The sequence below is a fragment of the Notolabrus celidotus genome, chromosome 11 (genome assembly GCF_009762535.1).
Source record: "Notolabrus celidotus isolate fNotCel1 chromosome 11, fNotCel1.pri, whole genome shotgun sequence".
Classification (NCBI taxonomy): domain Eukaryota; kingdom Metazoa; phylum Chordata; class Actinopteri; order Labriformes; family Labridae; genus Notolabrus; species Notolabrus celidotus.
Window position 1 is genome coordinate 4,389,029 of NC_048282.1, and position 15,150 is coordinate 4,404,178.

Genomic DNA, 15,150 nt, shown 5'->3' on the forward strand with positions numbered 1-15,150 from the left:
GTGTTGTTGTTGGCAGCAGTTGTGCATTGATCCTCTTTTAAAAAGCGCTCGTGGAGACCTGACGCACAGCCGCAGACCCCAGCTGAGCATCTCCGCTGTGAGCAACACCTTTAACAACTGATTCACATCGAAACATGCTTTAAACTTAAATCACCTCCCTGATAGCTGAATGTAATATGAGACCACATGATGTTTGTTCCACGTGACGGAAAATTGATAACAAAAATGCATGTTTCGAGTAATTTCTTAACAATCAGAATCGCTAATTTTGATCTAAGAATATTACTGCAAGAAGGATTCATTTATTTTCCGTTTTGTTTTAGAGGCTGGTGAGTTTTGAATTTTATTTTATTTTAATTGCAAGCTGAAGTTGTTTCTGAGTGATGCCGGTTTGCCGTTCTGAAGGCTTTACTTTAAAAGAAAATTCAAGGTGTTAGCCTTTGTTTTGTTTTGGTGCAACTTACTTTCTGCACTTTACTTTACATTGTTCATGTTACAGTGCACTTTAACACAAGTTGTTCATTGTTGAACTGCTACATGTCTGTGTTGTTCCTTGCTGTCAGTGTGATGACGTCATCATACTACTTGTCGACTCGACTTAGACATTATTGACAGATGAGTCGATCTGAAAAAATCTGAAGTCAGTAATCCCCTAACATTAAAGCAGTGATTTACATTTAATTATAGAAATCACCGCCAGACACAGAAAAAACATCTGCTCTACGCACCCCATGGACGCTCCTAAACTAGCAGCAGCTACCGTTCTCTATACCAGCATGTCACTCCTAAACTAGCAGCAGCTACCGTTCTCTATACCAGCATGTCACTCCTAAACTAGCAGCAACTACAGTTCTTTATACCAGCATGTCACTCCTTAACTAGCACAGCTACCGTTCTTTATACCAGCATGTCACTCCTTAACTAGCAGCAACTACAGTTCTTTATACCAGCATGTCACTCCTTAACTAGCAGCAACTACAGTTCTTTATACCAGCATGTCACTCCTTAACTAGCACAGCTACCGTTCTCTATACCAGCATGTCACTCCTTAACTAGCAGCAACTACAGTTCTTTATACCAGCATGTCACTCCTTAACTAGCACAGCTACCGTTCTCTATACCAGCATGTCACTCCTAAACTAGCAGCAGCTACCGTTCTTTATACCAGCATGTCACTCCTAAACTAGCAGCAGCTACTGTTCTCTATACCAGCATGTCACTCCTAAACTAGCAGCAGCTACCGTTCTCTATACCAGCATGTCACTCCTAAACTAGCAGCAGCTACCGTTCTCCTTACCAGCATGTCACTCCTTAACTAGCTGCAGCTACCGTTCTCTATACCAGAAATGTCAGCCCTTAACTAGCAGAAGCTACCGATCTCTATACCAGCATGTCACTCCTAAACTAGCAGCAGCTACCGTTCTCTATACCAGCATGTCACTCCTAAACTAACAGCAGCTACCGTTCTCTATACCAGCATGTCACTCTTAACTAACAGCAGCTACTGTTCTCTATACCAGCATGTCACTCCTAAACTAACAGCAGCTACAGTTCTTTATACCAGCATGTCACTCCTAAACTAGCAGCAGCTACCGTTGTCTATACCAGCATGTCACTCCTAAACTAGCAGCAGCTACCGTTCTTTATACCAGCATGTCACTCCTTAACTATCTGCAGCTACCGTTCTCTATACCAGAAATGTCACTCCTTAACTAGCAGAAGCTACCGTTCATTATACCAGCATGTCACTCCTAAACTAGCTGCAGCTACCGTTCTCTATACCAGCATGTCACTCCTAAACTAGCTACAGCTAACGTTCTCTATACCAGCATGTCACTCCTAAACTAGCAGCAGCTACCGTTCTTTATACCAGCATGTCACTCCTAAACTAGCTGCAGCTACCGTTCTCTATACCAGCATGTCACTCCTAAACTAGCTACAGCTAACGTTCTCTATACCAGCATGTCACTCCTAAACTAGCAGAAGCTACCGTTCTTTATACCAGCATGTCACTCCTAAACTAGCCGCAGCTAACATTCTCTATACCAGCATGTCACGCCTTAACTAGCAGCAGCTACAGTTCTTTATACCAGCATGTCACTCCTTAACTAGCAGCAGCTACCGTTCTCTATACCAGCATGTCACTCCTAAACTAGCAGCAGCTACCGTTCTTTATACCAGCATGTCACTCCTAAACTAGCAGCAGCTACCGTTCTCTATACAAGCATGTCACTCCTAAACTAGCAGCAGCTACCGTTCTCTATACAAGCATGTCACTCCTAAACTAGCAGCAGCTACCGTTCTCTATACCAGCATGTCACTCCTAAACTAACAGCAGCTACCGTTCTCTATACCAGAATGTCACTCCTAAACTAACAGAAGCTACCGTTCTCTATACCAGCATATCACTCCTAAACTACAAGCAGCTACTGTTCTCTATACCAGCATGTCACTCCTAAACTAGCAGCAGCTACCGTTCTCTATACCAGCATGTCACTCCTAAACTAACAGCAGCTACCGTTCTCTATACAAGCATGTCACTCCTAAACTAGCAGCAGATACCGTTCTTTATACCAGCATGTCACTCCTAAACTAACAGCAGCTACCGTTCTCTATACCAGCATGTCAGCCCTTAACTAGCAGAAGCTACCGATCTCTATACCAGCATGTCACTCCTAAACTAGCAGCAGCTACCGTTCTTTATACCAGCATGTCACTCCTAAACTAACAGCAGCTACCGTTCTCTATACCAGCATGTCACTCTTAACTAACAGCAGCTACTGTTCTCTATACCAGCATGTCACTCCTAAACTAACAGCAGCTACAGTTCTTTATACCAGCATGTCACTCCTAAACTAGCAGCAGCTACCGTTCTCTATACCAGCATGTCACTCCTAAACTAGCTACAGCTACCGTTCTCTATACCAGCATGTCACTCCTAAACTAGCAGCAGCTACCGTTCTTTATACCAGCATGTCACTCCTTAACTATCTGCAGCTACCGTTCTCTATACCAGAAATGTCACTCCTTAACTAGCAGAAGCTACCGTTCATTATACCAGCATGTCACTCCTAAACTAGCTGCAGCTACCGTTCTCTATACCAGCATGTCACTCCTAAACTAGCTACAGCTACCGTTCTCTATACCAGCATGTCACTCCTAAACTAGCAGCAGCTACCGTTCTCTATACCAGCATGTCACTCCTAAACTAGCTGCAGCTACCGTTCTCTATACCAGAAATGTCACTCCTTAACTAGCAGAAGCTACCGTTCTTTATACCAGCATGTCACTCCTAAACTAGCCGCAGCTAACATTCTCTATACCAGCATGTCACGCCTTAACTAGCAGCAGCTACAGTTCTTTATACCAGCATGTCACTCCTTAACTAGCAGCAGCTACCGTTCTCTATACCAGCATGTCACTCCTAAACTAGCAGCAGCTACCGTTCTTTATACCAGCATGTCACTCCTAAACTAGCAGCAGCTACCGTTCTCTATACAAGCATGTCACTCCTAAACTAGCAGCAGCTACCGTTCTCTATACAAGCATGTCACTCCTAAACTAGCAGCAGCTACCGTTCTCTATACCAGCATGTCACTCCTAAACTAACAGCAGCTACCGTTCTCTATACCAGCATGTCACTCCTAAACTAACAGAAGCTACCGTTCTCTATACCAGCATATCACTCCTAAACTACAAGCAGCTACTGTTCTCTATATCAGCATGTCACTCCTAAACTAGCAGCAGCTACCGTTCTCTATACCAGCATGTCACTCCTAAACTAACAGCAGCTACCGTTCTCTATACAAGCATGTCACTCCTAAACTAGCAGCAGATACCGTTCTTTATACCAGCATGTCACTCCTAAACTAACAGCAGCTACCGTTCTCTATACCAGCATGTCAGCCCTTAACTAGCAGAAGCTACCGATCTCTATACCAGCATGTCACTCCTAAACTAGCAGCAGCTACCGTTCTTTATACCAGCATGTCACTCCTAAACTAACAGCAGCTACCGTTCTCTATACCAGCATGTCACTCTTAACTAACAGCAGCTACTGTTCTCTATACCAGCATGTCACTCCTAAACTAACAGCAGCTACAGTTCTTTATACCAGCATGTCACTCCTAAACTAGCAGCAGCTACCGTTGTCTATACCAGCATGTCACTCCTAAACTAACAGCAGCTACAGTTCTTTATACCAGCATGTCACTCCTAAACTAGCAGCAGCTACCGTTCTTTATACCAGCATGTCACTCCTTAACTATCTGCAGCTACCGTTCTCTATACCAGAAATGTCACTCCTTAACTAGCAGAAGCTACCGTTCATTATACCAGCATGTCACTCCTAAACTAGCTGCAGCTACCGTTCTCTATACCAGCATGTCACTCCTAAACTAGCTACAGCTACCGTTCTCTATACCAGCATGTCACTCCTAAACTAGCAGCAGCTACCGTTCTTTATACCAGCATGTCACTCCTAAACTAGCTGCAGCTACCGTTCTCTATACCAGAAATGTCACTCCTTAACTAGCAGAAGCTACCGTTCTTTATACCAGCATGTCACTCCTAAACTAGCCGCAGCTAACATTCTCTATACCAGCATGTCACGCCTTAACTAGCAGCAGCTACAGTTCTTTATACCAGCATGTCACTCCTTAACTAGCAGCAGCTACCGTTCTCTATACCAGCATGTCACTCCTAAACTAGCAGCAGCTACCGTTCTTTATACCAGCATGTCACTCCTAAACTAGCAGCAGCTACCGTTCTCTATACAAGCATGTCACTCCTAAACTAGCAGCAGCTACCGTTCTCTATACAAGCATGTCACTCCTAAACTAGCAGCAGCTACCGTTCTCTATACAAGCATGTCACTCCTAAACTAGCAGCAGCTACCGTTCTCTATACCAGCATGTCACTCCTAAACTAACAGCAGCTACCGTTCTCTATACCAGCATGTCACTCCTAAACTAGCTACAGCTACCGTTCTCTATACCAGCATGTCACTCCTAAACTAACAGCAGCTACAGTTCTTTATACCAGCATGTCACTCCTAAACTAGCAGCAGCTACCGTTGTCTATACCAGCATGTCACTCCTAAACTAACAGCAGCTACAGTTCTTTATACCAGCATGTCACTCCTAAACTAGCAGCAGCTACCGTTCTTTATACCAGCATGTCACTCCTTAACTATCTGCAGCTACCGTTCTCTATACCAGAAATGTCACTCCTTAACTAGCAGAAGCTACCGTTCATTATACCAGCATGTCACTCCTAAACTAGCTGCAGCTACCGTTCTCTATACCAGCATGTCACTCCTAAACTAGCTACAGCTACCGTTCTCTATACCAGCATGTCACTCCTAAACTAGCAGCAGCTACCGTTCTTTATACCAGCATGTCACTCCTAAACTAGCTGCAGCTACCGTTCTCTATACCAGAAATGTCACTCCTTAACTAGCAGAAGCTACCGTTCTTTATACCAGCATGTCACTCCTAAACTAGCCGCAGCTAACATTCTCTATACCAGCATGTCACGCCTTAACTAGCAGCAGCTACAGTTCTTTATACCAGCATGTCACTCCTTAACTAGCAGCAGCTACCGTTCTCTATACCAGCATGTCACTCCTAAACTAGCAGCAGCTACCGTTCTTTATACCAGCATGTCACTCCTAAACTAGCAGCAGCTACCGTTCTCTATACAAGCATGTCACTCCTAAACTAGCAGCAGCTACCGTTCTCTATACAAGCATGTCACTCCTAAACTAGCAGCAGCTACCGTTCTCTATACCAGCATGTCACTCCTAAACTAACAGCAGCTACCGTTCTCTATACCAGCATGTCACTCCTAAACTAACAGAAGCTACCGTTCTCTATACCAGCATATCACTCCTAAACTACAAGCAGCTACTGTTCTCTATATCAGCATGTCACTCCTAAACTAGCAGCAGCTACCGTTCTCTATACCAGCATGTCACTCCTAAACTAACAACAGCTACCGTTCTCTATACAAGCATGTCACTCCTAAACTAGCAGCAGATACCGTTCTTTATACCAGCATGTCACTCCTAAACTAACAGCAGCTACCGTTCTCTATACCAGCATGTCAATCCTAAACTAGCAGCAGCTACAGTTCTTCATACCAGCATGTCACTCCTGAACTAGCTGCAGCTACCGTTCTCTATACCAGCATGTCACTCCTAAACTAGCAGCAGCTACCGTTCTTTATACCAACATGTCACTCCTAAACTAACAGCAGCTACCGTTCTCTATACCAGCATGTCACTCCTAAACTAGCAGCAGCTACAGTTCTCTATACCAGCATATCACTCCTAAACTAAAAGCAGCTACTGTTCTCTATATCAGCCTGTCACTCCTAAACTAGCAGCAGCTACCGTTCTCTATACCAGCATGTCACTCCTAAACTAGCAGCAGCTACCGTTCTCTATACCAGCATGTCACTCCTAAACTAGCAGCAGATACCGTTCTTTATACCAGCATGTCACTCCTAAACTAGCAGCAGCTACCGTTCTTTATACCAGCATGTCACTCCTTAACTAGCTGCAGCTACCGTTCTCTATACCAGCATGTCACTCCTAAACTAGCAGCAGCTACCGTTCTTTATACCAGCATGTCACTCCTTAACTAGCTGCAGCTACCGTTCTCTATACCAGAAATGTCACTCCTTAACTAGCTGCAGCTACCGTTCTCTATACCAGAAATGTCACTCCTTAACTAGCAGAAGCTACCGTTCTTTATACCAGCATGTCACTCCTAAAGTAGCAGCAGCTACCGTTCTCTATACCAGCATGTCACTCCTTAACTAACAGCAGCTACCGTTCTGTATACCAGCTTGTTGCTCCATCGCTCGTGGAATGCAACTGGGCGTGTTATGATCTCGCTGTCACTCCCAGTATTTGCGTTCTCCATCTCACAACTGGATGCTGCCATTGTGAATCACATACTGTCTTGTGAGAGTTGGGTTCAGAGCAGCCTCAGATTTAAGCGTGCTGTAATGAAGCACACCAGTTTGGTGGGTCTCATACAGCAGAGCTTGTAAAACAGATTGTGAGTTTTATAACAATGCTAGTTGGATTAAGTTAAATGAAATAAACACAAGACATATTTAAGTTATTTTTTAAAAGGAAAAAAACTTTTGTGCAGCTCAACTCTCTTATTTCTTTGCAACTTTTATCTAGGCAAACACAAGGATCAAATCAGGACTCTGAGATCGGGACCCAAAAAAGCTTGTCGAGACATCCCTACATATATAATAATAATTTAACTGAACATTTCCATTATAGATTGTTCTAGATAGGGTAACAGAACTTCTGTGGGAACATTTCTAGCCTGCTTATTTTCTGTTATTAACATTAAACTGAACGTTCTCATTGATGGTTACGCCAGAAGAGGTAAAAGGGTCATCTGCAAGAATATAAATGTTCTTTTTACTCATTTTGTACTCAAAAGCTCAACCCCCCCCCCCCCAAAAAAAACAGATATGAACAAAAAGAAAAAAACATAAATAATAAATTCACATACCAGATAGTTTATAGAAGTCTTTCCTAAGATGGCTGTCTGAACTTCAGAACAATCAGGGTAAGATAAAAGGACATGTTTCCTTTAAGGGCAAAAGAAATATAAAAATAACTGAATAAACAAAACACGCAGTGATTCTGTTTTCAGACCACTGGTGCCAGAAAGACCAGACTCTCCCTCACCCCGTGGGATTTCCTTAAGAAGTGACCTCTCAAAGGATGACCCTTTTAACTTTACTCAAGGAAAATCAGGATAAGATATCTGATCATGTTTTTTTCTTAATTAAATAAATAGATAAAAAACACACAGTAACCGGTACCAGGATAACTTCCTAAACTTTAATAAAGAATGACTTGGATTAGATGTTTTGGTGTATAAAAATCTAGGATAATTCAGTTCATAGAAAATTAAATTAATCACACAATTCTTTGTTTAAGACCCCTGATACCAGAAAGACCAGACTCTCCTTCACCAAGTGGCGTTTCCTTAAAAAGTGACCACTCTAAGGATGATCCTCTGAACTTCAGAAAAGACGGCCTGGGGTAAGATATCTGATCATGTTTTATTCTTCATGAAAGAAATTTTTAAAAATATAATTAACTAAAATGATTCTTTCTTTAAGACCACTGGTGCCAGAAAGACCGGACTCTCCTTCACCCAGTGGCGTTTCCTTAAAAAGTGACCACTCGAAGGATGATCCTCTTAACTTCAGTAAAGGCGGCCTGGGGTAAGATATGTGATCATGTTCTTGCTAATGAAGAAAAAAAGGGGAGAAAAAAAGGAAAATACAATTATGGTTCTGTGTTAAAGACCACTGGTGCCAGAAAGACCGGACTCTCCTTCACCAAGTGGCGTTTCCTTAAAAAGTGACCACTCTAAGGATGATCCTCTTAACTTCAGAAAAGGCGGCCTGGGGTAAGATATGTGATCATGTTTTATTCTTCATGAAGGAACATTTTAAAAAATATAATTAACTAAAATGATTCTTTGTTTAAGACCACTGGTGCCAGAAAGACCGGACTCTCCTTCACCAAGTGGCGTTTCCTTAAAAAGTGACCACTCAAAGGATGATCCTCTTAACTTCAGTAAAGACGGCCTGGGGTAAGATATCTGATCATGTTCTTGCTAATAAAGAAAAAAAGGGGAGAAAAAAAGGAAAATACAATTATGGTTCTGTGTTAAAGACCACTGGTGCCAGAAAGACCGGACTCTCCTTCACCCAGTGGCGTTCCTTAAAAAGTGACCACTCAAAGGATGATCCTCTTAACTTCAGAAAAGACGGCCTGGGGTAAGATATGTGATCATGTTCTTGCTAATAAAGAAAAAAAAGGAGGGAAAAAAAGGAAAATGCAATTATTGTTGTAGTTCTGTGTTAAAGACCCCTGATACCAGAAAGACCAGACTCTCCTTCACCCAGTGGCGTTTCCTTAAAAAGTGACCACTCAAAGGATGATCCTCTGAACTTTAGTAAAGGACGCATGGGTCTCATATCAAGCGCCACAAACAATGCAATTTTTTCAGTAATTTCCGTTTTTCTCTTCTTTGAAAGTGGTGGTCTCAAATCAAGTTTTTTTTAATCTCAGGCCAGCATTGACAAAAGAGTGGCAGAACTGATCTTTGTTTGTTTGTTTGTTTGTTGTTTAATTTAATTCGCCTGACCCGTTTTAAATGATGCGTCATGTTGGTTGTTATCGAGTGATATGTAAGAAGTTGGTGACATAACTTGCACTTTACTTTCTTGGGGTCATCTTTATCCTTTTCAAAATACTCCCACACTTTGGATGTTTTTTTAGTAGCCATCATGAGCCAATACACCGGTAGATGCTGACGGTCCTGTCGTGCTCACCTCCGCTCTTTTGGATTGTGCAACTGCAGTGGGTGATTTATTAATGCGTAGTAAGAAAGAGGCCCATTGTTTAAATGCACACGTCTTTTCAATTTTTTACAACAGAAATGAGGCTGATTTTGTTTCACAATAGGCTATAACAAAAACAAAGACATTCTATGTAACAATTAATACTTAGCAGCCTTGGGCACCCCCATGTAGTCAGAATGGTACGATCTTGGTTACACAACAACATTCAACTATGAGGTTCATAGTCGAATCAGGGTCATCCTAATCGAATAGTCGAATCCCTGAGTGTTACAGGTCACCCCTAATTTAGATGTTTCATTATTTAATTAAATAATTAAGAAAAAATAAAATAAAACACTAAGTTGATTCTTTGTTTAAGACCACTGGTGCCAGGAAGACCAGACTCTCCCTCACCCAGTGGGATTTCCTTAAGAAGTGACCTCTCCAAGGATGACCCTTTTAACTTTACTCATCAGGATAAGATATCTGATCATGTTTTTTCTTAATTAAATAAATAGATAAAAAACACACAGTAACCGGTCCCAAGATAACTTCCTAAACTTAAATAAAGAATGACTTGGATTAGATGTTTTGGTGTATAACAATCTAGGATAATTCAGTTCATAGAAAATGAAATTAATCACACAATTCTTTCTTTAAGACCACTGGTGCCAGAAAGACCGGACTCTCCTTCACCAAGTGGCGTTTCCTTAAAAAGTGACCACTCTAAGGATGATCCTCTTAACTTCAGTAAAGGCAGCCTGGGGTAAGATATGTGATCATGTTCTTGCTAATAAAGAAAAAAAGGGGAGAAAAAAAGGAAAATACAATTATTGTTGTGGTTCTGTGTTAAAGACCCCTGATACCAGAAAGACCAGACTCTCCTTCACCCAGTGGCGTTTCCTTAAAAAGTGACCACTCTAAGGATGATCCTCTGAACTTTAGTAAAGGAAAATCAGGGTAAGATATCTGATCATGTTTTATTCTTCATGAAGGAATTTTATGAAAATATAATTAACCAAAATGATTCTTTGTTTAAGACCACTGGTGCCAGAAAGACCGGACTCTCCTTCACCCAGTGGCGTTTCCTTAAAAAGTGACCACTCAAAGGATGATCCTCTTAACTTCAGAAAAGACGGCCTGGGGTAAGATATGTGATCATGTTCTTGCTAATAAAGAAAAAAAAGGAGGGAAAAAAAGGAAAATGCAATTATTGTTGTAGTTCTGTGTTAAAGACCCCTGATACCAGAAAGACCAGACTCTCCTTCACCCAGTGGCGTTTCCTTAAAAAGTGACCACTCAAAGGATGATCCTCTGAACTTTAGTAAAGGACGCATGGGTCTCATATCAAGCGCCACAAACAATGCAATTTTTTCAGTAATTTCCGTTTTTCTCTTCTTTGAAAGTGGTGGTCTCAAATCAAGTTTTTTTTAATCTCAGGCCAGCATTGACAAAAGAGTGGCAGAACTGATCTTTGTTTGTTTGTTTGTTTGTTGTTTAATTTAATTCGCCTGACCCGTTTTAAATGATGCGTCATGTTGGTTGTTATCGAGTGATATGTAAGAAGTTGGTGACATAACTTGCACTTTACTTTCTTGGGGTCATCTTTATCCTTTTCAAAATACTCCCACACTTTGGATGTTTTTTTAGTAGCCATCATGAGCCAATACACCGGTAGATGCTGACGGTCCTGTCGTGCTCACCTCCGCTCTTTGGATTGTGCAACTGCAGTGGGTGATTTATTAATGCGTAGTAAGAAAGAGGCCCATTGTTTAAATGCACTCGTCTTTTCAATTTTTTACAACAGAAATGAGGCTGATTTTGTTTCACAATAGGCTATAACAAAAACAAAGACATTCTATGTAACAATTAATACTTAGCAGCCTTGGGCACCCCCATGTAGTCAGAATGGTACGATCTTGGTTACACAACAACATTCAACTATGAGGTTCATAGTCGAATCAGGGTCATCCTAATCGAATAGTCGAATCCCTGAGTGTTACAGGTCACCCCTAATTTAGATGTTTCATTATTTAATTAAATAATTAAGAAAAAATAAAATAAAACACTAAGATGATCCTCTGAACTTCAGAAAAGACGGCCTGGGGTAAGATATCTGATCATGTTTTATTCTTCATGAAAGAAATTTTTAAAAATATAATTAACTAAAATGATTCTTTCTTTAAGACCACTGGTGCCAGAAAGACCGGACTCTCCTTCACCCAGTGGCGTTTCCTTAAAAAGTGACCACTCGAAGGATGATCCTCTTAACTTCAGTAAAGGCGGCCTGGGGTAAGATATGTGATCATGTTCTTGCTAATGAAGAAAAAAAGGGGAGAAAAAAAGGAAAATACAATTATGGTTCTGTGTTAAAGACCACTGGTGCCAGAAAGACCGGACTCTCCTTCACCAAGTGGCGTTTCCTTAAAAAGTGACCACTCTAAGGATGATCCTCTTAACTTCAGAAAAGGCGGCCTGGGGTAAGATATGTGATCATGTTTTATTCTTCATGAAGGAACATTTTAAAAAATATAATTAACTAAAATGATTCTTTGTTTAAGACCACTGGTGCCAGAAAGACCGGACTCTCCTTCACCAAGTGGCGTTTCCTTAAAAAGTGACCACTCAAAGGATGATCCTCTTAACTTCAGTAAAGACGGCCTGGGGTAAGATATCTGATCATGTTCTTGCTAATAAAGAAAAAAAGGGGAGAAAAAAAGGAAAATACAATTATGGTTCTGTGTTAAAGACCACTGGTGCCAGAAAGACCGGACTCTCCTTCACCCAGTGGCGTTTCCTTAAAAAGTGACCACTCAAAGGATGATCCTCTTAACTTCAGAAAAGACGGCCTGGGGTAAGATATGTGATCATGTTCTTGCTAATAAAGAAAAAAAAGGAGGGAAAAAAAGGAAAATGCAATTATTGTTGTAGTTCTGTGTTAAAGACCCCTGATACCAGAAAGACCAGACTCTCCTTCACCCAGTGGCGTTTCCTTAAAAAGTGACCACTCAAAGGATGATCCTCTGAACTTTAGTAAAGGACGCATGGGTCTCATATCAAGCGCCACAAACAATGCAATTTTTTCAGTAATTTCCGTTTTTCTCTTCTTTGAAAGTGGTGGTCTCAAATCAAGTTTTTTTTAATCTCAGGCCAGCATTGACAAAAGAGTGGCAGAACTGATCTTTGTTTGTTTGTTTGTTTGTTGTTTAATTTAATTCGCCTGACCCGTTTTAAATGATGCGTCATGTTGGTTGTTATCGAGTGATATGTAAGAAGTTGGTGACATAACTTGCACTTTACTTTCTTGGGGTCATCTTTATCCTTTTCAAAATACTCCCACACTTTGGATGTTTTTTTAGTAGCCATCATGAGCCAATACACCGGTAGATGCTGACGGTCCTGTCGTGCTCACCTCCGCTCTTTTGGATTGTGCAACTGCAGTGGGTGATTTATTAATGCGTAGTAAGAAAGAGGCCCATTGTTTAAATGCACACGTCTTTTCAATTTTTTACAACAGAAATGAGGCTGATTTTGTTTCACAATAGGCTATAACAAAAACAAAGACATTCTATGTAACAATTAATACTTAGCAGCCTTGGGCACCCCCATGTAGTCAGAATGGTACGATCTTGGTTACACAACAACATTCAACTATGAGGTTCATAGTCGAATCAGGGTCATCCTAATCGAATAGTCGAATCCCTGAGTGTTACAGGTCACCCCTAATTTAGATGTTTCATTATTTAATTAAATAATTAAGAAAAAATAAAATAAAACACTAAGTTGATTCTTTGTTTAAGACCACTGGTGCCAGGAAGACCAGACTCTCCCTCACCCAGTGGGATTTCCTTAAGAAGTGACCTCTCCAAGGATGACCCTTTTAACTTTACTCATCAGGATAAGATATCTGATCATGTTTTTTTCTTAATTAAATAAATAGATAAAAAACACACAGTAACCGGTCCCAAGATAACTTCCTAAACTTAAATAAAGAATGACTTGGATTAGATGTTTTGGTGTATAACAATCTAGGATAATTCAGTTCATAGAAAATGAAATTAATCACACAATTCTTTCTTTAAGACCACTGGTGCCAGAAAGACCGGACTCTCCTTCACCAAGTGGCGTTTCCTTAAAAAGTGACCACTCTAAGGATGATCCTCTTAACTTCAGTAAAGGCAGCCTGGGGTAAGATATGTGATCATGTTCTTGCTAATAAAGAAAAAAAGGGGAGAAAAAAAGGAAAATACAATTATTGTTGTGGTTCTGTGTTAAAGACCCCTGATACCAGAAAGACCAGACTCTCCTTCACCCAGTGGCGTTTCCTTAAAAAGTGACCACTCTAAGGATGATCCTCTGAACTTTAGTAAAGGAAAATCAGGGTAAGATATCTGATCATGTTTTATTCTTCATGAAGGAATTTTATGAAAATATAATTAACCAAAATGATTCTTTGTTTAAGACCACTGGTGCCAGAAAGACCGGACTCTCCTTCACCCAGTGGCGTTTCCTTAAAAAGTGACCACTCAAAGGATGATCCTCTTAACTTCAGAAAAGACGGCCTGGGGTAAGATATGTGATCATGTTCTTGCTAATAAAGAAAAAAAAGGAGGGAAAAAAAGGAAAATGCAATTATTGTTGTAGTTCTGTGTTAAAGACCCCTGATACCAGAAAGACCAGACTCTCCTTCACCCAGTGGCGTTTCCTTAAAAAGTGACCACTCAAAGGATGATCCTCTGAACTTTAGTAAAGGACGCATGGGTCTCATATCAAGCGCCACAAACAATGCAATTTTTTCAGTAATTTCCGTTTTTCTCTTCTTTGAAAGTGGTGGTCTCAAATCAAGTTTTTTTTAATCTCAGGCCAGCATTGACAAAAGAGTGGCAGAACTGATCTTTGTTTGTTTGTTTGTTTGTTGTTTAATTTAATTCGCCTGACCCGTTTTAAATGATGCGTCATGTTGGTTGTTATCGAGTGATATGTAAGAAGTTGGTGACATAACTTGCACTTTACTTTCTTGGGGTCATCTTTATCCTTTTCAAAATACTCCCACACTTTGGATGTTTTTTTAGTAGCCATCATGAGCCAATACACCGGTAGATGCTGACGGTCCTGTCGTGCTCACCTCCGCTCTTTTGGATTGTGCAACTGCAGTGGGTGATTTATTAATGCGTAGTAAGAAAGAGGCCCATTGTTTAAATGCACTCGTCTTTTCAATTTTTTACAACAGAAATGAGGCTGATTTTGTTTCACAATAGGCTATAACAAAAACAAAGACATTCTATGTAACAATTAATACTTAGCAGCCTTGGGCACCCCCATGTAGTCAGAATGGTACGATCTTGGTTACACAACAACATTCAACTATGAGGTTCATAGTCGAATCAGGGTCATCCTAATCGAATAGTCGAATCCCTGAGTGTTACAGGTCACCCCTAATTTAGATGTTTCATTATTTAATTAAATAATTAAGAAAAAATAAAATAAAACACTAAGATGATCCTCTGAACTTCAGAAAAGACGGCCTGGGGTAAGATATCTGATCATGTTTTATTCTTCATGAAAGAAATTTTTAAAAATATAATTAACTAAAATGATTCTTTCTTTAAGACCACTGGTGCCAGAAAGACCGGACTCTCCTTCACCCAGTGGCGTTTCCTTAAAAAGTGACCACTCGAAGGATGATCCTCTTAACTTCAGTAAAGGCGGCCTGGGGTAAGATATGTGATCATGTTCTTGCTAATGAAGAAAAAAAGG

General features: G+C 40.7%; 2 protein-coding genes and 1 long non-coding RNA gene across 3 annotated transcripts in view; all 3 read left to right on the forward strand.

Moving 5' to 3' along the window:
• Positions 1-8,793: 8,793 nt before the first annotated feature.
• On the forward strand, positions 8,794-10,538 carry LOC117822149. Its single transcript, XR_004633132.1, has 4 exons — positions 8,794-8,826; positions 10,055-10,159; positions 10,249-10,353; positions 10,434-10,538. It is a non-coding gene; the product is annotated as an uncharacterized LOC117822149 (long non-coding RNA).
• A 513-nt stretch (positions 10,539-11,051) lies between these two features.
• On the forward strand, positions 11,052-14,266 carry LOC117822106 (vegetative cell wall protein gp1-like). The gene is made up of 11 exons (XM_034696746.1): positions 11,052-11,067; positions 11,467-11,500; positions 11,581-11,685; positions 11,769-11,873; positions 11,955-12,059; positions 12,143-12,247; positions 13,477-13,581; positions 13,671-13,775; positions 13,856-13,960; positions 14,051-14,154; positions 14,256-14,266. The coding sequence occupies exons 1-11, from the start codon at positions 11,052-11,054 to the stop codon at positions 14,264-14,266; spliced, it is 900 nt and encodes a 299-aa protein (XP_034552637.1).
• Positions 14,267-14,894: 628 nt separating this feature from the next.
• LOC117822148 overlaps positions 14,895-15,150 on the forward strand; it is a 28,140-nt gene continuing 27,884 nt past the window's right edge. The window contains exons 1-2 of the mRNA XM_034696817.1: positions 14,895-14,923; positions 15,004-15,108. The gene's annotated coding sequence lies outside the window, so the exon portion shown is untranslated. The remainder of the gene's footprint in view (positions 14,924-15,003; positions 15,109-15,150) is intronic.